This window comes from Micromys minutus (genome assembly GCF_963924665.1).
Source record: "Micromys minutus genome assembly, chromosome: X".
In the NCBI taxonomy this organism is placed as follows: domain Eukaryota; kingdom Metazoa; phylum Chordata; class Mammalia; order Rodentia; family Muridae; genus Micromys; species Micromys minutus.
The window spans coordinates 52084246-52107695 of NC_137970.1; the positions used below are offsets into that span (position 1 = coordinate 52084246).

The 23450-nt window shown below is 39.5% G+C and overlaps 2 protein-coding genes across 2 annotated transcripts in view; one reads left to right on the forward strand and one right to left on the reverse strand.

Moving 5' to 3' along the window:
- The window catches only part of LOC308414626 (fibronectin type III domain containing protein 3C1-like), a gene marked incomplete at its 3' end in the record, with an annotated part of 94434 nt that overhangs the window by 28637 nt on the left and 42347 nt on the right, over positions 1-23450 (reverse strand). The gene's annotated exons all lie outside the window — the stretch shown is intronic.
- Positions 34-22302, forward strand: LOC308415790 (fibronectin type III domain containing protein 3C1-like; the record flags this gene model as incomplete). Its single annotated transcript, XM_080910853.1, has 21 exons — positions 34-496; positions 1516-1571; positions 1866-2005; positions 3462-3521; positions 3947-4085; positions 4589-4642; positions 5344-5465; positions 5551-5725; positions 6707-6793; positions 6949-7087; positions 7652-7723; positions 8385-8503; positions 8627-8729; positions 9146-9252; positions 12560-12834; positions 13135-13347; positions 13664-13830; positions 15342-15460; positions 16184-16394; positions 19761-19951; positions 22162-22302. The coding sequence occupies exons 1-21, from the start codon at positions 91-93 to the stop codon at positions 22300-22302; spliced, it is 3096 nt and encodes a 1031-aa protein (XP_080766979.1). The 5' UTR covers positions 34-90.

Genomic DNA, 23450 nt, shown 5'->3' on the forward strand with positions numbered 1-23450 from the left:
ACTACTCTCTGTCCTTACACTGTGGAGTCTGACACCAACTCTCTGAACACTGTCTTAAACACCTGCACTACTGACAGTACTCCAAGAAACATGGCTGACAATCATCCAGACACTAACAGTACTGACAGAATCACTAGACCTTCTGGTCGAGCCCCAAGAAATTCTACTTCAAATGCTGGCTTTTACACTGACATCAATAACAAAATTATAGGCCCTTTAATAAGTAATAACAATGTAGCCTCCTCAGATGAAACTCTCGAACCACCGGATACTGAGAGTATTCCAAGCCATACTTCTGAGAGTGCTTGCAACACTTCCATTTCTGAAAATGCACATACCCCCTCCTCGATTAATGATGATCTCAGAACTTCTGGTTCTGCCACCATTTCTGAAGACAGTCATGGAGAGACAGAGACTAAGATGGGAGCTGGAGACAATAATCAGATGTCAGGTGAAAACCAAAAGAAGAGTCAGTCATCGAATGAATCACTGAAAGGTAAACACAGGAACCCCATTTTGCTGTCAATGAAGACAGAAGCCAAATGATTGATATAGTAGAGTGTCATTATCTGCTCTGTTTCCTCATTACAGCTTTACCACTGTTCTAATTTATCTTTATTTTATTATTAATTGACAAACAATAAGCCTACACTTATAAAGTGTGCTGAGACATTTTGACGCATACTTACATATGGAACATATAAATATCATGTGGAATTAGCAAATGCAACTAAAACATCCATCATGTCACTTATCTATTAGAATTGTTTTATCATTTCTTATGTTGAAACATAAAAATGTATGCCTACTATACTGAAATATTACTTATAATGACTAAGTCCCCCTGCTATTCAACAGCTCCCCAAACCTATTCCTCCTATGGAAGTTTACTCCCGTTGACCAGCAGTTCCACCCTGCTTCTATTCCCTGGTTATCATGTTATCTTAAACTTTACCGTATTCTACATGCAAGTGAGATCACGGCATATTCATTTTTCTATGCTTGGCTTATTTCATTTTGTCTAATGTCCTTCAGGTTTTATATGTTAGAGCCAATGACAGGACACTTATTGCAATTTTGAAGTCCAAATAGCTATTGCAAAATCATAGCTAGGCTGCCTTTTAAAACCATGACAAACGTTAGAATCTGTCTCAGCGATAGAGTGCTTGTGAAGAATGCCAAAAGCCATGGATAAAATTGCTAGCAACACACACACACAAATATACATATTAAATAAAGTAATATGTCTTTGAATTATTTCTAATGTCTTCTAATAAATAACTGTATATTTCAATCCTACATACCTTGTCTGATTTTATTTAAATTGAGGAATTTTGTACATATCCTATTAGAGTATAATATATATGTTGACTGGGTTCTTTTCAAGTGTTTTAATATAAATCGTAATGAGTCTTACTAGTTTTCATAGTGATGACATATTCATAGTGTGTTCTAACTCTTTTGTTTTGGCCAAAATATTATTTTGTTTGAAGTAGTTTTTTTTCTTACTTTTAGAACACAATACAGAAGACAGAGCACAGCCATGTTGTTTTGAAATTGAAAAACCTGTGGTACGTAACACAAGTGAAGATTTCATGCCCTTCCATCTTTTCTACCTAAACCTCCAAAAATCATTGCTAGTTTTCTATAAAGCACTGTGTTAATATTTTCATAATCTTCTGCAGCAATGTAATAAGATTCAATGAGGAATCATTAAAGAGAGGAGTGGTGGCTTATCATTTAATCATAGTATTTAAGCACCTAATATGGAATTTGTCCCTAGTATCAACCAATACCTAAGAAAATTTTGTATTAAAAAGTACATATTATGACTATAACATATACTTGCATTTTCTTCATTTTAGGTTTCTAACATTCAAACACGATCTGCTACTGTTTCATGGACTCTGAACAGTAATGAAAAATATGACATTGATTCTCCTATGACATATGAATTGGCACTGTCAAGCAGTGGTAAAAATGGAATCTATAAAAACATTTATACGTAAGTCTTTTAACTATTTTACATTATTTAATTCATATACATTATAAACATACTGTCATTCTGCCCCAACTTATACATAACCTGAACTTTTCACATTCTATTAAATTATTTTTGACAGGAATAGGTTTCTAGTAGTAGGTTACCAAACCAATCCACAAAGCTCCTTAGGGTCATAGCATGTTATTCATATACCTGCTGCTCATCCAGTTGCTGGTGGTGCTTAACTTTAATGCTGGCACTCAGGGGGCAGAGGTGGGCTGAACTCTTGAGTTCAAGGCAACCCTGGGCTATAGAGTGAAGTCCAAATTATCCAATGATACAGTCAAGAAAAACCCTGCCTTGGAAACTCTAGATTGATAGACTGATGCTTACAGTTTTATCTTTGAGACTTTATCTTCTTTAGTCAGAGACTTGATGTGAAAATGTGAATTTATGTACTGGATAATTAGTACTTAAACTGGTGCGATCTAATAATTCCAACCTACAATTCACTATGCTGCATAGCAGAGACGGGGTTATGTAAAATTGTTTGCATGGAAATCTTTTTCTGGTATACCATGTACTTTACAAGCACCACAAGCTTTAACAAAATGAGACTTGGAGAAGGAGGGTGAATAGCAGCAGCTACAGCAGTACAAAGAGATTGTCTGTTGTTCCTCCTATGGTTGCCCTTTGTTTTGAGTAGACTTTGCTTACAAGTATCAATACCTTCCATTTTAGAGGGGTCTTTTTAGGATCTAAAGCTAGAACAAAGTCCTTAATGTTTACTCAGGAAAACATAGGTGTGGGAATGCAATGTCTCTGTCCATAGGATAGAGGGGATCTCACCCAGAAAGTCCCTCTTAAACTGAATGATTATGTGAGACATGCTGTTCTTCAAAGTATTTGGTATCTACACTCTTATAAATGAGCTACTTAGAAGCAAATCTGTAATATTGTGGTGACAAATATATGCAGTGGTAAATACAAATTAACTGCTTTGAATGAATAATATCATTGCTGGTGTGTGGTGTAAAGATTTATTGAATGAAGAGACAAGACAAACTCAGAACTTCTGGGTGGTGACTTTCCTGATGACTACTTTGTGCAGCTCCATCAGCTTCCTCTTGGTGCATGTGGGCAGATGGGGAGATGAATGGATTTACAGAAGTGTGTCCCCATGTCTGAACATGAGCACCTGCCTTAGAGACCTAGAGAAGCTCTGTTGTGTGTGAAATGGTGAAAACCACATACCTCCCAAATCATACCATCCCCAAAAACCTAGACATGATCCTCAATGGAGGCTGCAGCCTACTAAGAACATTATTTTGCACACATATAATGTAGTTTTAAGTGATCAAAATTTCGAGGAGAATTGTGGTTCTTTATTACTTATTCAGTTATTATGAGACTAGGACAACTTACTTTACTGTTGAATATATGTGGGATCCCATATAAACCAATGTTGTCTTCACAGTGGTGATGGTGTTTCTGTGCTACTACATGATCTACAACCCTGCATGGTCTACTTTTTAAGGTAGGAACTTTGTCCCACACAACCTACCACCAGCCTGTAGCCAGCTAATTCTAATTAATGTATATGAGTTTAGTACTTTGAATTCCTACAAGCAGCCTAGCTATTAGCTGGCCAAGTGCAATCTGTATACTCATATAAGCAAGCATATTTTAAACTCATGAGGCAAGAAAATAAGAAAAAGACTCAGGAAAGGAGAAAATGGGGGGCTAGTGAGGAAGTAAAGGGGGATCGATGAGTATGGAAAGGGACCAAAAGAGCTTTATAGGGAGAGAGGAAGTTGGTGTTCATATATGAGAATGCCACAATGAATGTTGTTACTGTGTGTACTCAATATGTGCCAACAATAGAACAGTAAAGAATATGTCTGGAAACACACTTGCACATCTGGACCAGAACTATTACAATAATGTCTGTTCCCCTTTCAGAGTTACAACCATAAGAGATGCAGAACACAGAAGTGTGTCTGAAGTGGTTAGCTTCACAACACCAGGCTGTGAACCTGATCCTCCTCTTGTACCCACACTGATTAGCAGAACCAAGAACACCCTGAATTTACAGTGGAAAGTAAGGATTTTGCTGACAAAAACATCCCAATGTGATTTTAAAGCACTGTTCAGGTTCCTGAACTTTAACCATAAATGATACATACTTCATCTAATCTATATCTCCATCACTTCTCTTCACAGTGATCTTTCTTTCTGTCTAGAGACCATGACGAGTGAATTGAGAAATATAAATATACACCTGGTCTCTTTTCTAGCACTTATGTTTTGGTGCAAACCATCCCAGTTAACAATAACACCATGTCTCTGGTTCCTTAGGTGTTCATTTTAACCTCTTTCTTTTATTCAGTCTGGAAAAATGACATATAGAAATAGGGTGTGTCTCCGAGACTGTAAAATGTGGATCTAAAACTAAAATCTGAACTGGCATGTAATCAAATATCTCTATACAAATCTTTTCAGTATAAACTCACTGCATAAATATATGCTCATGATATGTGCAGGATATATATAAGGTTATATAAAAATAAACCATCATACTTTTAATGTTCTTGTTCTTTTCAGGGTTCCAATGATAATGGATCCAAAATAAATTGCTTTCTTTTGGAATGGGATGAGGTATGTTCATTTATTATTAAATGGTGATATTTTCATATAACATATTGTGATTACTGATTCCTTTCTTCCAACTCCAGATCCCCGCACCTCAAGACACCCCTATGCAAGTCCACATAGTATTTCTCTTTAGAAAAAAACAGGCCTCTCAAAAACATGAAAGAAAACAATACAAGAAGATTAAAAGTGAAACCTGAACAGAACAAAAAAATTAACAGAGGAAAAAAGAGCCAAAGAAAAGACACAAGGAACACTTGACACAGAGACACACACTTTCTCAAACAAAGACTTCTCAATAAGACACAGAGTCAGAAATATAATATATAAATAAAAGACATGTAGTTTTCTTTAATTCAAGGCAACAAATTATATGCCACAAAAGAAAATCTTCCAAATAAGTACTGAGTTCATTTTGTGTTGGCCAACTACTGCTGGGCAGAGGGCCCACCCTGAACTGTGGGTTGTACACCCAGTGAGTCTCTAGAGTCTCTCAAGGAAATTAACTTTTTTGCAACAGTTTACATCCTGGGTTAGGGATGGGGATTTGTGTCCTGTTCCCTTGCTCAGTGCTGGTATCAGATCTAGCTTAGACCTGGTACACAGGTATTTTAAAAATCACATGATATTGAATGGTTAATGTTATGACAAATATGTGCTATGGGTGGTATTTTTGAATATGGTACTATTTTGTGTGCATTGTCTAGGGTAAAGGTGAAGACTTCAAACTTTGTTACAGTGGGCCCAGGAAACAGCACAAGCTCTTTAACCTGAGCCCATCGACAAAGTATTTGTTCAGAGTAGCTGCCAAAAACCACATCGGCTGCAGGTACACTGAATTATTTCCCCACTGGAAAATCTATACAGCCATCAGCTCCTGAAATTAATGCTTACATTTCACCTTATTCTTTTAGTAATTTCAGTGAAACCGCAGTCTTCTACACATCAGGAGACAAGCCTTCAGCACTGCTGCCACCTAAGTTGAAAGAAGCAGGAGTCTACACATTGTCTCTAGAATGGTGTGCACCAACAAACCCAAATCCAAATGACACTCTCACATATGTGCTAGAGATGGAGGAAGAAAACTCCGTAAGTCTCCTTATTTCTTCCTTTTTGTACTTATGATGTTAAGAATCAGCTTTGAATAACTTTTTATACTTACTTCTCACTGGAAAATCTCAACCTTGAGTCCCTGTGTTCAGAATGGAATAAATGCACAGCACTGTTGGGCAGGTCTCCATGGGCCTCCTTATCCCACAACTGGGTGAATGCAAGAGCTCCGTGCTCTATTGAGTCTCTATACAATGAAGCCTGTTAGCATCTTCAACTCCAAGCCTGTTCTAGGTGACTCTCTGTGGCCACACATATCTTTAAGCACCTTCACAGGAATTCTCAACCCGTGTAATTTCTTCATCATGTTTCCTCATGTGGGTAAGCAACTACTTCATTTTATTCTGGCCTTCCAAATTGGTGTCAACGTGATAGTCGATTTAGAAAGCAGCCATAAATAACTGTGTACATGTTACCAAACTTTAATTCAAGCAGATAACATTGAGATGAGTTCTGGATTGTACTCATAGACTACTTGTTTTCACGTGTGCTATCTCATTACAGCTTGAAAAAAAAATGAAGTTTGAAAAATAGTAATCATCTCAAATTTTGATTGAAAGTTAATTTTTTCTCTCATAGAATACAACACAGCCAAGCAGAGTTTCCCCTCCTCCACTCCAGCTCCTTTAACCTGCCCTCTAGCAGATACACACACCCTTTCCTTCAGAGAAGGGCAGCTCTCCAAGGGATATCAACTGAACATGACAAATCAAGTTACAATAAGACTAGGCACAAATCCTCATAACAAGGCTGGATGACAGAACCCAACGTGAAGGAAAGGGTCCCTTGAGCAAAAAGTTAGGAATCTCACAGAACACCAACCTAACATCATAACACGGATGCAGAGGATCTGATGCAGACCACTTTGGGAATCAAAACCATTCATTCAGGAAGACAGTAAATTGAAGCTACACACTGAACCTAGGTTTTCTTACTAAATTCACTGTCCTCCATTCTCAGGGATTGGGTTTTAAGCCTACATATGATGGTGAAGACCTCTCGTGCACCATAAGAAATCTCCAGAGAAACCCTACATACAAATTTCGGGTATGTGAGATAACTTCTAAGTTGGTATTTTCTCTTCAACTCAAACTGTATTTGGCACTTAATTCTTAGAAATTCTCATGCAGCAGACACAATACACATTATTAAACCAGATATTAATTTCCAGGACAAAATAATCTTTTTTTTTACAAAAACAGATTATTGCCTACAACGTGGAAGGAAGGAGCAACCCCAGTGGAGAAGTGAAATATACTACTCAACCAGCTAGGCCTGGATGTCCTAAAAAGCCTTATGTAGTGGGAACAATCCATGCCCGCCAAGTGACAATTGGATGGGGTAAATAATGCTTCTCTGTTGAAACTTTGTTCTTTATTTACTATTGAGAAGAAATCTTCCTACAATTTACTAAACAATATTTTCATTTACATGTGAACTATTCTGCCATATAAATGAGGTTACTTGTAAACCCTATTATTTTTCCTTATTTGCTGTTGATTTTCCTATTGCTGGCTTAACCCAAGTGAACTAATTATTGAACTTTATATGGATCTGTGAATAATCATCTTCCAAGTAAAAAGTATTTATATCCAATACAAAAGCCATAAATAGAACTATGTGTTAAAGATGAATGTCAGCTTAATCAGAAGTTACAACTATACATATTTATCGCCTATAAACTATAAATTATTCCATATCTACTTTTTATTTTACTCTCTCCATAAAATTTTGAAATGCTGTCTAATTGCTTGATAGTGGATTTCACATGTATGTGGCTTGTATGATGTTTAGAGATTATTAGTACAGCAATGTTATTATGACAATGTGCCATGGTTATATTTTTCATAAATCTATAATTAATGAGATAAAATGTAGGTGAAAAGTTGTGTTTTCTTCTCTTAGGCGTACCCAAAGACAATGGTGGAATGAAAATTTCAAGTTTCAGTTTAGAAGTTTGTGACAATTCAGATGCTGGTAAGGCAACACAAGTTTTAAAGGCTATTTTACTTTGAAATGATCTTATACTCATGTAGAAATTATTGAAAAATTGTACAGAAGTCCCCTATAAAACTTTCACTTGGCTTCACCTAATAGAATGGTCTCCTGTAGAGATGGTGCTATTACCAGTACCAGTATATCTGGATTACGGCACAAGTATAAACCAAAACCCAGCATATAATTAGATTCCTTTGGATTTTAATAAGAAGTTATAATTCTCTGATCACTTAAAATTTTTGTTTAATTCTACTGGGAATTAAATTATTTAACAATCATAAAAATATGATTGTATTTCGGCTGGATAGACGGCTAGTTGGTTAAGGGCACTGACTGTCATTCTATGGGTAATGCCTCCAATCCCCAACAATCACATGGTGGCTCACACCTATAGGGTGTGATGCCCTATTCTCATGTGCCTGAAAACGGCAAATGGACTCGAATACATTAAATACATAAGTAAATATTTAAAAATATTATTGGATGGAGTTATTTCCCAAAATGAGTGCCAACGAGCATACATGTGATATGTAGATTGTATATATAGTTTATGTCCTGCATACAGTAACTGTTGTGGTGACCTGTAACATGTATGCATGATTTATGTAGAAACTGAACCAAAATTTTCTTCTTCTTTCAGCAAATCACTGGAAAATAATCTACAATGGCACTCTACAGGAATTCCTGTATGATGACCTCCAACCAGGCACCACATATAAACTGAGAGTCTTTTGCACTTCACCTGCAGGCCAAAGCCGTGTAAGAAACAGGAAAAGAAAAGTTCTCCGATAGAGAATTGAAATAAACTGTCATATTACTAAATGCTTTTTGAAGCTGGTCTTGGATTTATTACAATAGTAAAATACTTTGTATTTCTCTTAGCCTTCAGGTGTATTGACAATTCAGACGCCTACTACTCCTCCTGAGTCTTGCCAGTCACAGCCCTTACGTGGTAAAACCAAGGACAAGGATGCCAACCTTCTTGGTAAGTGAGGCTTCCTTATGTGATTGACAACTTTTCCTAAGTATCCTGTCCTGTCACTTCTGCTTTTTGTGCCTGTGTTCACATCCGGAAGGTATGTTTCATTTAGAACAGAACTTAATATTTCTTAGCAAACCAATCCTTGGTAACTGACAACCCAAATTAAATGTCTAAATCAAATTATGAAGTTACTTGATAAAATAGGCTTTGAGGATCTAAGCATTTTTAAAGAGTTGCCTTAACTCACTCCACAGTATGTTGTACTGTTTTAAAGAAACATCTCTAAGAACTGGGGATTTAGTCTGGAGCCAAATGATGGGATGTGTGCTTCGTAGTCACAAAACACTAGGTTACATTACCAGTATCAGGGTCATTTTGAGCTGGGAAGCAAAACTGACTATGTTTTACATATTTTGTAGACAATCGATCTGTCAATGGGAAGTCAGAAGCACTTGTGCGTGGCAAAAAAGGAAAAGGTTCTCATCAGGAGAGAAAGGAGCACCCCAAATCTGAAAAGAAATGTTCAGTAAGTAAATTAATGCCTGATGAACCCATACTTTCTGATTAAAAACACAAAACACCACTGGAAAAGTTATACTATTCAGGTGAGGAAGGATCAGTAGAGATGTGGTGTATACAGACTAAAGACACAGTGAGGTACATCCTGGGCCTAGAGTGCCAGGTCAGCCCAGAGATGAGTCACATAATTCTCCAGGGTGGAAAAGTCTTCGTCTGCCCTAGGTAGTAAATGGTATCAACACGTTTGGACAATTTCAATGTTTCAAGGAGGAGACAGGAGAGTCTCTCAATGCTGATGGTGGTGGACACTGTTGTAAGGAAAATGCCTTTACCTCCATATTTAGGAGACAGAGTGAACAATGCTATAGTATAGGTAGGTAGGGAGGTACATTAGTCTGAAAGTAGTTAGGTAGGTATAGACTCAGGATAAATGATAACTTCCCTGTTCTCAGGTGAGTGCAGGACCCTAGCAAGTGTACTGAGCTGCTCCTGTTTAAGAAGGAGGAAGTTTGCCACCTCCACTCACTGAGAATTGAAACAATTGACATTCTCATGATAACAGTCATCAATGGTAACCCAACAAGTATGGGGGATTCTTTAGAGAGCTACGCTCAATGAACCAATCCGTGGTCCCAGGAATGGGGGGAATTGAGCTGACTGTAAACCTAAAGGGAGTCATCTACTGCCTCTGAGTAATGGAGACATGTGTGTGTCACGAGAAGGGAGTTGTCCATAGCTGGGAGCATCAGGGATGCTGGAGGGACGGGCTGTCCAGAGGCTGCAGGGTAGAAAACCGATGTGACCTGACTGCAGGCAAAGAAAGAACTAGAGGAGAAGACAGGAAAAAACAACTCAGTAAGAGACAGATGGAAGGCTCTGACGTACACCTGGAACAGTCTTTGCCTGAAGCTGGAGACATAAGGCTCAGGTATTTGTCATGAGATCCTTTAGACAAAGACAGGCTGGAGGTAGTCAGAGCTAGAATTCCCAAGGACTGCTCAAGCACTGAAGAGGTATAGGTGGGGAGCTCTTGGGAAAGAAAGCACCCTTGAAATCTAACAGTGGGATGTATGTGTTTGAGGGAGCTGTGAAGTTTGGGGGCAGTCAGTGTAAGAGGTCTGGGTTCATCTCCACTAAAAGGAATAGAAATAAATAACTGATTTCTGGAAAGGTAGCATGATTTTAACAAGCACAGAATGAATATACATGTATCAATTCATATAAAAGAAATAAAACTAGTTCTCAAAAATCCCAAAGTACTGAACCTGAGCCTAGGTGATGTCAGTATCCCTGAAGCCAAGAAAGAAATCTACTCCATATATTAAAACACTTAAAAATGTCCAATCCAAAATGGGTTCACTGGAGGAATCTGTAAATCATTTAAATATAAGTTAACAGTGACTTTACATCATCCTTTCCAGAAAATGGGCACTAGAGTAAAGCCATAAACCAAGCCAGCAAAATGAATTGTACACAGAGTCTCAAGTACTCAGTGTTGAAATACCTTACACCCAGAGGCTTTGCTGGCCCTGAGCAACATAGCAAGAATCTCTATCTCAACGTATGAATGAATGAATGGATGGATGGACGGACGGATGGATGGATGGATGGATGGATGGATGGATGGATGGTTGGATGGATGGATGGATGGATGGATGGTTGGATGGATAGATGGATGAGTGAGTGAACAAAAGCTAGACAGTTGGCTCACCAGTTAAGAGCACTGGCTGCTCTTCCAAAGGACCAGGGTTCAGTTCCCACCCTTCACATAGCAGCTCACTACATCCTGTAATTCTAGTGCAAAAAGGTCCAAAACCATCACATGGAAACACATGCTGTCAAAAACCAATGTACATCAAACGAAATACAGAAACTCCTTCGAAAAATAAATAAGCGTTAAATTAATAAAGAAGAATAATAAAAATGATTTGTTAAAATATCATAAGAGAAAATACTTGGGATTTATCCCTAGCAAACTCAAGATACGAAAAGCATAGCCCACATAATGGAGAAGTGGTTAATTTGATTTACTCAAAGCTTAAAATGTTTACTTCTCCACCCACAATACGGGATGAAAGTGAATGTAAAGGCTGGGAGATAATACTTGTGATTCATATATCTTGCCAAGGAGCAGGGCCTAACATATATAAAGGGCTCTCAAAAGTCAACAGTGAATTGAAACACTCGGTTAGGAAATGGGTAAATTACTGACTGCAGCGAATATGCAGATGGCAGATAAGCACATGAAGATGTTCAGCATTGTTGACTAATAGAAAAATGCACAATAAAATACTTTTCCCTATCTTTCATGCTGCCTAAGCTAAGGGGTAATGATAACACCAAGTGCTGACAGAGACACTAGGAAACTGATCATTCACGTGTTTCTGATGAGAATTATAGTCCTTCCCAAAAACAACACAGTAGCATCATATGTATATTTGTAGGAGAGAAAAACCAAAATTTGCTCAGATATCTTTCAATAAATGTGTGGCTAAATAAACTGCCATACAGCTATACACACTGTTCAGTAATAAAAGTGAATGATTTATTAATATATGAAATAGCTGAAAGCTCTCCAGACAGTTGACTACTAGGAGTCTGAGCCTGCAGCAGAGTTTATCTGTTGCATTATTCAATTTATGTAATATTGTGAAAATCTCAGAATTGTAGGAATGATGGCTAGAAATTAATTGTTTGCATAGAAGAAGGAGAGTATGGGAAGATACTGTGGCTACAAGAGAAATACCTGGGAACCTGTGGGAAGAACCTCTTAAAATTGAAGGAGTCCTAGTCACCGAATTAAACTTGAGTACACACACAAATGAGTGCACACAGTTCTGAATGACATCAGTGGGTTTCCTCAATGGTGATTTCCTGGTGTGATATTGGACTACAGATATTGAAAATGTTGTCTCCAGAGGAAAATAGGTACAGCATATGTGTATACTTATCATCTCAGAACAACAACCAGAAAGAATGTTGTCGCAAAGTAACTGAAATTCATTAATTTGATGGGATTGCAGCAGAGATACAAACTGAAGCACGAAAAATAATAGGGAAAAGCTTAATGTGGGGTGAGACTTACAGTTATAATTTTCCTAAAACATCTACATCAACAATATCACCTTACTTTCCTCCATGTGGTCTCTTTATGTTCCCAAAAATGCAGCTGGCAAGTCTCAGCTTTTTTTTCTGCAACATAGAAACAAATATGTAGTGGATGAATTTAGGACTCATGGTTTTCCTATGCAACAATATGGTCCATGTGCGGAAAATGGTTGAAAAGAATCGGAAACAAAGTATGTGTTTTTCAGGAAGTAAATATAGCTGGCCTTGGAATGTTAGGAGGAACTGCAAAAGTGACCACACCTGGAACGGTACCAGCAATGGTTCCAATGTTACAAGAAGTTGAAAACAAAGTACCTGCCAAGCTGTCATCAACTTGCATAGCTATCCGGTGGGAGGAGCCAGACTGCCATGGCTCTCCTGTCACTGGATATAACATTGAATATGGAGATAAAAAGATCCTGACTGTCAAAAGAGTAAGCGAGTATGTTCTGAAAAATCTACAGCCCAATACTACATACAGGTAAGTCCCTCATATCTTATTTTGGGAAAATGAAGAGAATGTTGAGAATATACACATTTGTGTATTATATACACTTCAGATGCCTCTTGAAAAGAGTTCTTCTTCACAGGGGAAATTTGATAACAGTGAGAGACCATGTCTGCTCTTCACCTATAATTAATTCTCAATAGTAGTAATGTCCGGGAAATCTGACTTGTAATCAGTATAATCATTCTAACATAGATAGAGTGGCTTGGCTTACAGAAAGAAAACAATTTCATTTACTAAATATGAATTCATACATTTGACATTTCCCACTAGAATCAGAATTCAAGCTTTCAATCATTATGGACTAAGCCCTTTCAGCCCATCAATAAGATGCAAAACCAAATCACAACCACCAGAGCCTCCACAGCTTAATTGTGTGGTCTACGAACACCAGAGTCTGAGACTCAAATGGGGCACAGTCTCAAGAAAAAAATCACTTACCAACTTTATCAGCTACACCTTACTAATGGAAGATCGATCTGGCAGGTAACTGCTCTTCCCATTTAAAATCTACTGCAGTTTGAATTGTTATGTCTTACCAGGCATGCTAGCTAGCACTTGCTCTTTCCCCGTGTCTCTGTCTGTCTTTCTTTCTCTGTCTCTGTCTCTCTGTCTCTCTGTCTCTGTCTCTCTCTCTGTCTCTGGCTCTCTCTCTGTCTCTGTCTCTCTCTCTCTCTCTCTCACACACACACACAAACACACACACACAGACACACAAACACACTTGATTTCTATAGGTCTTTGGTTTCCTTTGTGTTACTGGCTAAATTTGACATCTTAATCTTTATCTTCTTCCTCTCAGATTTTCTGTTGTTTACCGTGGGCCGGATGTGACTCACAAAGTGCAAAAGTTGAGTGAATATACTCAATACAAGTTTAAAATCCAGGCATGTAATGAAGCTGGCGAAGGACCAGAGTCTAACATCTACACTTTCACTACAACAAAGTCTCCACCTACTGCGCTTAAAGGTAAATGGTATTCACAGGCAGGAACCATTCAACTGGTGCTTCCACAGAACATATATCAAACTGAGCAGTAATTAGAAAATACTAGAGTCAGAGAGGAGACCATGCTCAGAAAGACACGTGCTACATGTGTACTGTCTCATGAAAATGCTTCCTTCTAAATTCTTATGTAATGTGTTCAGGTGACAGTAACTCTTGGTAGAGGCCAGAACACTAGAAATTGTAAGGTGGTTCAACATTGATATGAAATCTCTCCTCTTCAGTGTACTGCCAGCTGAAATGCAGTCAGTTAAAACAATGGTGCCTAGATGATGGTAATGCATCTTCTGTTCTGAATTCTGCCCATATCTCCATAAGTCCCATTTTCGTAAAATGTTAGCATAACGACATGAAATAAAGAATGTACTCCTTTCTGACTCACACAATTGCTGAACTCCTAAGACAAAGTTTTTATTAATATGTAAACAATTCTAAATATACAAAGTACCATATAAATAAAATACAGATTATTCTAAATGTAAAGAGGCACTATTAAATGCTATATAATTTAAATAGAAAATCTAACAAAGCACTATTAAGTTATAACTTTGTTAATGGTTCTCTATAATCATGATGGTTTATGGTATAACAAAATTATTTCCACTAATAAGTACAGTTTGTTGAGTGTAGTAGTACATGCCTTTAATGTCAGCAAAAAGAAGACACAGGCAGGGGAATATCTGTGACTTCAAGGATGCTTTGGTCTTTATGAAGTTTCAGGCCAGCCACAGCTACATAGGAAGACCTTCTCTCACAATCAGTAAATATCTTTTTAAAGTATTGCTATATATTTCTCATAGTACATATACTTATGTTTGTAATGATTGTGTGGTTGCATGAGTCTTTTTCAATATATTCTAAATCATTTAAAAAAATACCTGGGGATCCACAACATATGCAGACACCAAATCCAAGCACTATAGCTGATCTTAAGATGTACATACTGGCAGGAACCAGATAGAGATGCATCCTCAGGGACTACATCATATAGATACAGCTGAGCATGCTTGCAGTTAACCATGGGTCTGCACTTGGGGACCCCAGTGACTGTGCTATACAAAGAACCTAAGGAGCTGAAAAAGGTTGCAACCTCATGGGAAGAACAAAATTATCAACCAAACAAACAATCCTAAACTCCAATGGACTAAAACACCAACCTTTGTGAGCACTTTGAGAGACCTATTGATCCAGTTTCATATGTAGTTGAAGATAGCAGTGTCTGGTATCAATGTGAGAAGAGGCTTTTGTTCTAGGGAGGGCACCTTTCCCAGTGTATGGGAATGCTAAGGCAGTGGGGTGGAGAGGGAGATTAGGAGGGAGTGCACCTTTGTGAAGGCAAATGGAATGGGAGGGAGAATGGGAGGGGGAAAGGGATAACATCTCAAATGTAAATACAAAGTATGTAATAAAAAAGAAAAAATTGAAATAGTTTAAGAACAAAACTAGAACCTTCTAAAATGTTACTTTTCCCCCAGCACCTAAAGTACATCCACTGAATAACAACTGTTGTGAGATCAAATGGGAGTCTTTGGCGCCAATTAAAGGTGATACCATTTACTGTCTTCAAGTCAACACTGGAAAAAAGTCTAATCAGGTATATTCTCTCAAATTTTGTCTTTAACATTGGCCAGGCATGGTAGCATATATCTCTAACCTCAGCTCTTCTGAGGTATAGGCAGGTGGATACAGGGACTCTGACCATATAGCAAGTTTGAAGGTAGACAACTTGCCTTAAAAAATGCCACATTATGGTGGAGTATGCCATTTATCCAGTAGTTGGGAGGCAGAGGCTGGTGGACCTTTGAGTTTTAGGCCCCCCTAGTATAAGGAGAGATAATTTCAAAGATAGTCAGGACTTAAAAAATAAAATTATAGCTCTATATCCAGCTGAGCATTGCCCTTTGGCAGAGAGTAGGTTATTTTTAAAGGTGTTTGGAGTAACTAAATCTTATCCCAATTTTCCATCACATCCATAACATTTATGTACATAATCTTTACTGGGAGACTAGCTTATTCATTTCATTGAATCATTACCATTGAATCTATATAGTATTTCTTGATTTTACTGGCCATAACCGATGGTTCAAATACATAATGCAATTAAGCTTTAACGGTTGAAAGGTTTACTATGCTTTATTCAATAAAACTATCCCATCAATACTGAACACCCTCAGAACATTAGCAACTTTGAATACAATGTTTCTTTTGTTATGAACATGACCATGAAATTGTTTTCACCTTATTGTTGTAAAAACCTATCCAATGCATTTTTAACTGGAAAGACAACTATAATTTTCATTTCATCCTTTTTGCTTAGATTTACAAAGGACTGAACACTTCCTTTTGCTTTTCGAACTATCAAGCAAATTCATGCTATCGCTTCAAGGTGTGTGCAGGACTCCGATATGAAACCTCCGATGGTATTCAAGAGCTGTGGGGGCCATATAGCCCCAGCGCTCTGTTCTCAACATACAAGCATCACTCCAGGCATGGCAAAGGCAGTGGGGGTAAAGGAAAAGGCAACCACCGTGAGAAAGAGGGAAAATACAATATAGGGGTTGCATTTGTTTCTGTTTTGTTTGCTCTTGCGATTCAGGACTTCTTATCCATCTAGTCTATTCCTTTAGAAAAAAGAAGGCAAATTATATCCAATTTAGATATATGTCAATGTTTACGCTTATACTAAGGTTTATTGTTAGAACGTAGATACATCTCAAAGCTTATGCTTACACTCAATGCTTATTGATGGAAAGTAGTAACAGAAAAAACAAATCAAAACAAAAAAACAAAAAACATCAAAAACAAACACAAAGGCCCTTTCTTGACTTTACAAACCGTATGACAGTAGAAAAGAGATTTCTAAGGAAATTCATGGACCATTTTTTATTGTCCTGTCAACAAACATTGGCTGGTTATATAAAACTTCCTCACCTGCGGAAAGTACTTTCTGCCCTCACTTTTCAAGTTCATGTTTGCAAAAATTTTATGATTATGGAATAACAACAGTAATTTGGAAGATTTATGGAACAAAATAAAAAAATCACTTCTGTCTGTGCTGTTAACATCCATATGAAGTAATAAAAATGTATCTACCAAACTCCTTCCGTATGCTTATTTGTTCAAAATAACTTATTCAGCTATTGGTTTCTACCCTAATAGAGCCTTGGTGAGTTTGTTAGGGTTTGCTAACAGAACAGAGCTGGAAGAATATATATTTACACACACACACACACACACACACACACACACACACTCTCACACACACACACAGACAGTATTTATCAAGAGAGCCTAAGAGTATATGTGGTCTATATAGTCCACATGATTGTCTCCTGACAAAAAGGCTGAGTATTAGTAGTTGTTTCATCCACAAGCCTGGATGTCTCAGCACTCCCAGCCTGGTGCTAGAGTCCCTGAAGATTGTTGGATTTCAGATTGCATTGGAATCCTGGAGAAGTTGGATTTAATACCACATACCAACAGGATAGAGAAACTTGCCAAGAAGAGTGAAAGAAAGCAGGCAAACAAACAAACAAACAAACAAACAGAACACTTCCTTGTCCTGTGTTCATTTAGTCTGCCACCAGAAGGTTCAGCCAAAATCTAGGATCAGTCTACTTACTTGAAGCAACATAATTAAGGAAATGTTTCAGATCAAAAACTCAGGTGACAGAAGATGCTGGAGAGGATGTGGAGAAAGAGGAACACTCCTCCATTGTTGGAGGGATTGCAAACTGGTATCATCACTCTGGAAATCATTCTGGTTGTTCCTCAGTAAACTAGACATGAGGGCCCAGCAATACCACTCCTGGGCATATACCCAGAAGAATGGATCCAGAAAGGGTGGTACATTTACACAGTGGGGTACTACTCAGCTATCAAAAACAATGAGTTCGTGAAATTCCTAGTCAAATGCAAGGAACTAGAAAATATCATCCAGAGTAAGTTAACCCAGGAAGCCAGGGAAAAGCTTAAATGTCCATTGTCTATGAAAGAATCCCTGAAGGAAGCAAAAAGGCAAGAGGTGCTGGTGGTGCTCCACCCTCAGCTCCATGCACCTTAGCTTAAGACACCTCTCACTTGGAATCAAGAACTAAATCCAGACTTGAGACTTGAAACCCAATGCCAAGCAAGCCCCCATATCCCCTGTCCCTTATCCTCACGCTGAGCATTTGGACTCTTCTAATGGCTAGGGGACCACATGCACCAGCACCCCCTCTCAACCTCAGGTGGCAGAGCAGTGAAAGTATCCAACAAGGGGAGATGAATTAGTAAAGTAAGACTAACGCTTTTTAGTGCAGCTCAGAGCCAGGGACACTATATGGAGATTTAATATCTGACAGGGCCCAAAACCCCTGCTGCCCAGACCAACATTTTTAGATGGAGCCTGGAGACACGCCCAGCACCAGGTAGGAACCTACTTTCTGGTAAGACTGACTTTCAAGCTATATGACCACAAGATGTCACAGAGTAGAAAACGGACCTGAGGACCTGATCCTAAACCCCTAGTCTCCCCCTTTCCTTCTTTCATTCAGGTCCCTCCCTCCCTCTGCCTCCCATGGCTCTTTTGTTCTGCCTTGTAAGTGTGATTCCAACATCCTTTGTTGGGCCTTCCTTTCTGTTTAACTTCTTTGTGTATCTGAGTACATACTATGCATGTCCTTTTGGGTCTGGTTTACTTCTTTTAGTATTAGGCAGAGGTCAGCGATGCTTAGAAAAGACTTGGAGGGAAAATTGAAGGCCTTGAAGGAGATAGAAACTCCAAATGAAGACCAACAGTGTCAACTAACTTGGACCCATGAAAGCTGTCAGAGACTTAGCCACCAAACAAAAAGTATACACTGGCTGGACTAAGGAACCCTGCACATATTTAGCAGAGGACTGCCTTGTTCTGCCTAAGTTGATGAAGATTTGCCTAATCCTGTAGAAAATTGATACACTTGGGTGGGCAAAGATACCTGGGTAGTGGAACCCACTCAGAGAAGGGGTCAGATAAGGAGAGGAATTCTGTAATGGAAGATCAGGAGGGGGGCTGTGTTTAGGATGTTCAGTAGAAGAGATATAATCTAATAGTAAAATGGAAGAACTTAGAGTGTGTTTTTCTAATGATTTTTTAAAATTTTTGGTCATTTGTGCCCTGGGCTAGCAAAATGCTCCAGATCTACTGGCCTCTGCTTCCTAAAGGGTGGGGGTATAGATGTGATGTGTGCCACTACAGCTAACCTACAAAGGTTCTTGAACTGAAATATATACTAAGTGAAATTTAAAGCATGATAGAAAGATTGTGTAGTAGGACAGATTAAAACAGGAAACAAAATGAGGAAGCTTTTAGACAAGTTACTTGGAAATACAGAATCAGATGATAAAGAAAGCTAGAAGACAAGAAGAAAGTATGGGAACTCAAAGACAGCATTAGAAGAATGTTAAGGAATGCAAATAAGACAAGGATCCCAAAAGGGGAAAAAAGCTTGTTCAGAAAGATAATGAGGGTATGGTAGAGAGATGGCTCAATACATTTTGCTGTTCTCACAGGGGGTGAGATGCTTTCACCTATTCACAACAGTCTGTTAACTCCAATTCCAAAACAGCCCTTTTCTGGCCTCCTCAACATGGCACACACAGTGGTACACAGATACACATGCAGGCAAAACAGGCATGAACATGTACTAAAATAAATCTTTTCAAAAGAGATTCAGAGTGGTAGCCAGAAGCTGGAAAGAACCTATATGTCCTTCAACAGAGGAATGGATACAGAAATTGTGGTATATTTACCAAATGGAGTATTACTACTCAGCTATTAGAAACAATGACTTCCTTGTTGCGCGCCCTACGTCTCGCCAGCAAGAAAGACGGGTGACAACAGGATTCTTCTTCGAACAACCTTTATTGTACAGTACTCTTGAGCAGAGACCATGTGGAAGAAAAGCGCAGTGCCTATAAATGCCCAGGAGACTCGTGTTGCTACCTGATTGGTGTGCCCTTTAGTATCTCATTAGCGTGCCCGAGAGCGGGCTGTGACGTGTGGTACATTCGCACAACAGCTCTGTTTGCTGAAACATTGGCAGGAAGCCGACACCATGTATTGGTGAGGCACAAACGGCTTCCAACATCCCCCCTTTTTTTCTTAAATAAAACATGGCCGATCAACCATCAGGCTCTTGTTTGACCTTTAGGGTTCGAGACCATGATCAGCAATAATTTTGGGTAAGGCACCTGCCTGCGTGCAATGGGAACAAGCCCTGCAGGGTGCAAAGGCTGCCTATGTGTAGGACTCCCATTCCTGGTGCAATGCCTCAAAGACTCAGGGTGTAAGGGCTATCCAGACACAGACCCATCACTTTTACTAAGCCAAACAGAGGGAGAGGTGCCTATTTCGAGTGCAGCAAGAGCTTGCACTATGACCACTTTGTCACGTTGTTGTTGGGTACGAAGTTTGCACACCATCCAGAGCAGAAACACAGTCCCTCTGCACAAAAGCATGCCAAAAACTACCTGATAAGGCAAAAGTTCTATTTTCCCCTAACCCTGCTATCTCAGTGTCTAAGGGCAAGTACGGTACATCAAAGGTTTTATTGGTGCCAAACAAAGGAGGAAATAGTTTTGCATCATGGCGAATGGCCATCGGTATTGGAAACACCGACAGAATCCCCTATCGCGGTTCTGCTTGCATCGTCATGCAGGACAGGCTCATCAGAAGCAGGTGGAACAGCATCTTGTTCTGGTAGCACTCGACGTGTTAGACATTCTGGGATCCAAATCGGGCTTTCTTCTCCCTGTGGAAACACACAAATAGCTCCCCTGGATCGTATTAAAATAGGATCCAGGCCTTTCCAATCACCAGTGAGGACATCTTTCCATGTTACTAACTCTTTAGGTGGAACGGGCCATTTGTCCATGGTGCTTGGCAGCTGAATGGCCATGAGCATCCAAATTTAAAAACTTGAAGGTAAGAAGTATAGTAGAAATGGCCATTTTGGGTGTAGGGGGCACCTCTTCAATTCTCCCTTTTTGTTTGTTTAAATAAACCTTTAGGGTGTGATGAGCGTGTTCAATGATGCCTTGACCCTGAGGATTATAAGGCAATCCTGTCAGATGTGAAACTCCCATGTGATGGAAAAATTGCTTGAAATTTGCTGAAGTATAGGCAGGACCATTATCTGTTTTTAACACTTTAGGTATGCCCCATGCACTCCACGCTTTAAGACAATGAGTAATAACGTGAGAAGCCTCTTCTCCCGATAAAGGAGAAGCAAAATGACTCCTGAACAGGTATCAATGGACACATGTAAAAGATACTGAGATAATTGTTTAGAATAATTTGCAGTTTTAGTAAAATTTTCATACTGAATACTGGTCACACATAATCTTGAGGACTTCCATTGGCAGCCCAGCTGGGCAACCTGCCACAATATATCTATCTGTTCTTGAACCAGATCAATTTTCTAAGGTATTATTATAAACAGTTTCTATATTAGGAGAAAAGGTAAAGAGGTCCTTAACTGCCCAACATACTCCCCGAGATTGGCAGCCAGTCCAAGGAGGCAGGGCTGAATCTCTTCTTCCTGTACAGAAGGGTGACCACTTAGGTTGGGCTGGAATAGACAAATTACCCTTTGGCTGGGAAATAGGCCAGCAACCGGCAATCCAGGTGGCATTAGCCTCCCCAGGTTTTTTGTATAATTAGCAGTGACTCCATAAGTTTGGACTGACTCTGCCAACTTTTTAACTTGCTTATTTATGCTCGAGGGGGTGATAACTACGGACATCATTATCATCCTCGAACACGAGAAACATTTGCCTGATGGCATGGCGTGTCTCCGGTGAACAAAAGGAGAACTCGCACTTTCTCTCTGGATAAAGCGGAAGAGCAGAGGCTACCGCTGCTTTAAGAGCTTTCGGTTTCGCTACAGGAGTCCTCCACCCCGGATGATATCGCTCCACCTCATATTCTGCTGCCTCCTCCTCTAAATCTTTCTCTTCAGACTCAAACAATTCATCCTCTAACTTATCTGCCAGCTCTAAAGGTTTTTGCTCTTTTAGCGGATACAAAGTATCCTCTCCAGGAAACTTGTACTTCGATTCCCGGGGCTGAATTCTTTCCTCTCCCAGCAATCTTTCCGTGGGCTGTCTCGGTGGTCTTTCCGCCTTTGAGTTTTCTTTCACTTTCGTTTTGTATTGCGCTACGTTTCTGACATATTCTGGACATGCCTCTCGGAGCCTACCTGTTTTAATTTTTGTTCCTTGCGCGCTCCCAATTTTATTCCGCTCCGTTTCTGACTTGCCCTCTTGGTACAGCGTGATAACTTTCTCTCTAACTTCCACAGCGATATTGTTACAACAGTTACCATGAATGCAAGCAATAGCCCTTCTACTGCCGGAGAGAATCCAAAGAGGGACATGCCTCCGTTTTTGGCATGGTCTCTTGGAGCACTGTAAAATCCAAAGAGGGATATGTCTCTCGGAGCTTACCTATTTAATTTACCTTTTCGCAGTTCTGAATCCACTTCAGCGGCCTGAAGGTTCCCCTTGGTGCCAGCGATGTTAAGGCTTCCCGGGTTCCGGCACCACTTGTCGCGCGCCCTATGTCTCGCCAGCAAGAACGATGCGCGACAGCAGGATTCTTCTGCGAACAACCTTTATTGTACAGTACTCTTGAGCAGGGGACCACGTGGAAGAAAAGTGCACTGCTTATAAATGCCCAGGAGACTCGTGTCGCTACCTGATTGGTGCGCCCTCCAGTATCTCATTAGCGTGCCCGAGAGTGGGCTGTGACGTGTGTGATACATGCGCACAACAGCTCTGTTTGCTGAAACATCGGCAGGAGGCCGGCGCCATCTATTGGTGAGGCACAAACGGCTTCTAACACTTCCTGAAATTGCTAAGCAAATGGATGGAACTTGAAGCTATCATCCTGATTAAGGTAACCCTAGTCACAAAAGAAGACATATGGTATGCACTCAGTGATAAGAACATACTAGCCCCAGAAAGATCTGAATACCCAAGAAACAATTCACAGACATTAAGAACCTTAAAAAGAAGGAGGGCCAAAATCGGGATGCCTCAGTCCTTTTTAGAAGGAAGAATAAAACCTTCACGGGAGGAAATGCAAAGTCAAATACAGGAACAGGTATTGAATAAAAGATCATTCAGAGGCTGCCTTACCTGGGGATCCACCCCATATTCAGCCACCAAACCTAAGCACTATTGCTGATACCAAGAAGTACTTACTGGCAGAAACCAGATAGAGCTGCCTTGTCAGGGCCTCTGCTAGTGCCATAGAGATACAGCTGAGCATGCTTGCAGCTAACTATCAGATTGAACACAGGGACACCAATGAAGGTGCTGAAGAAACGATTGAAGGAGCTGAAAGGGATTGCAACCTCATGGGAAGAACAACATTATCAACCAACCAAACTCTCCAAAACTCCCATGGACTAAAACACCAAACATTGAGCACATCTTGCATCTGTACCTGAAGATAGTAGTGTCTGGCATCAATGTGAGAAGAGGCCTTTGATCCAGGGAGGGTACGTTTTTCCATTGTAAGGGAATGCCAAGGCAATAGGGTGGAGAGGGGGATCAGT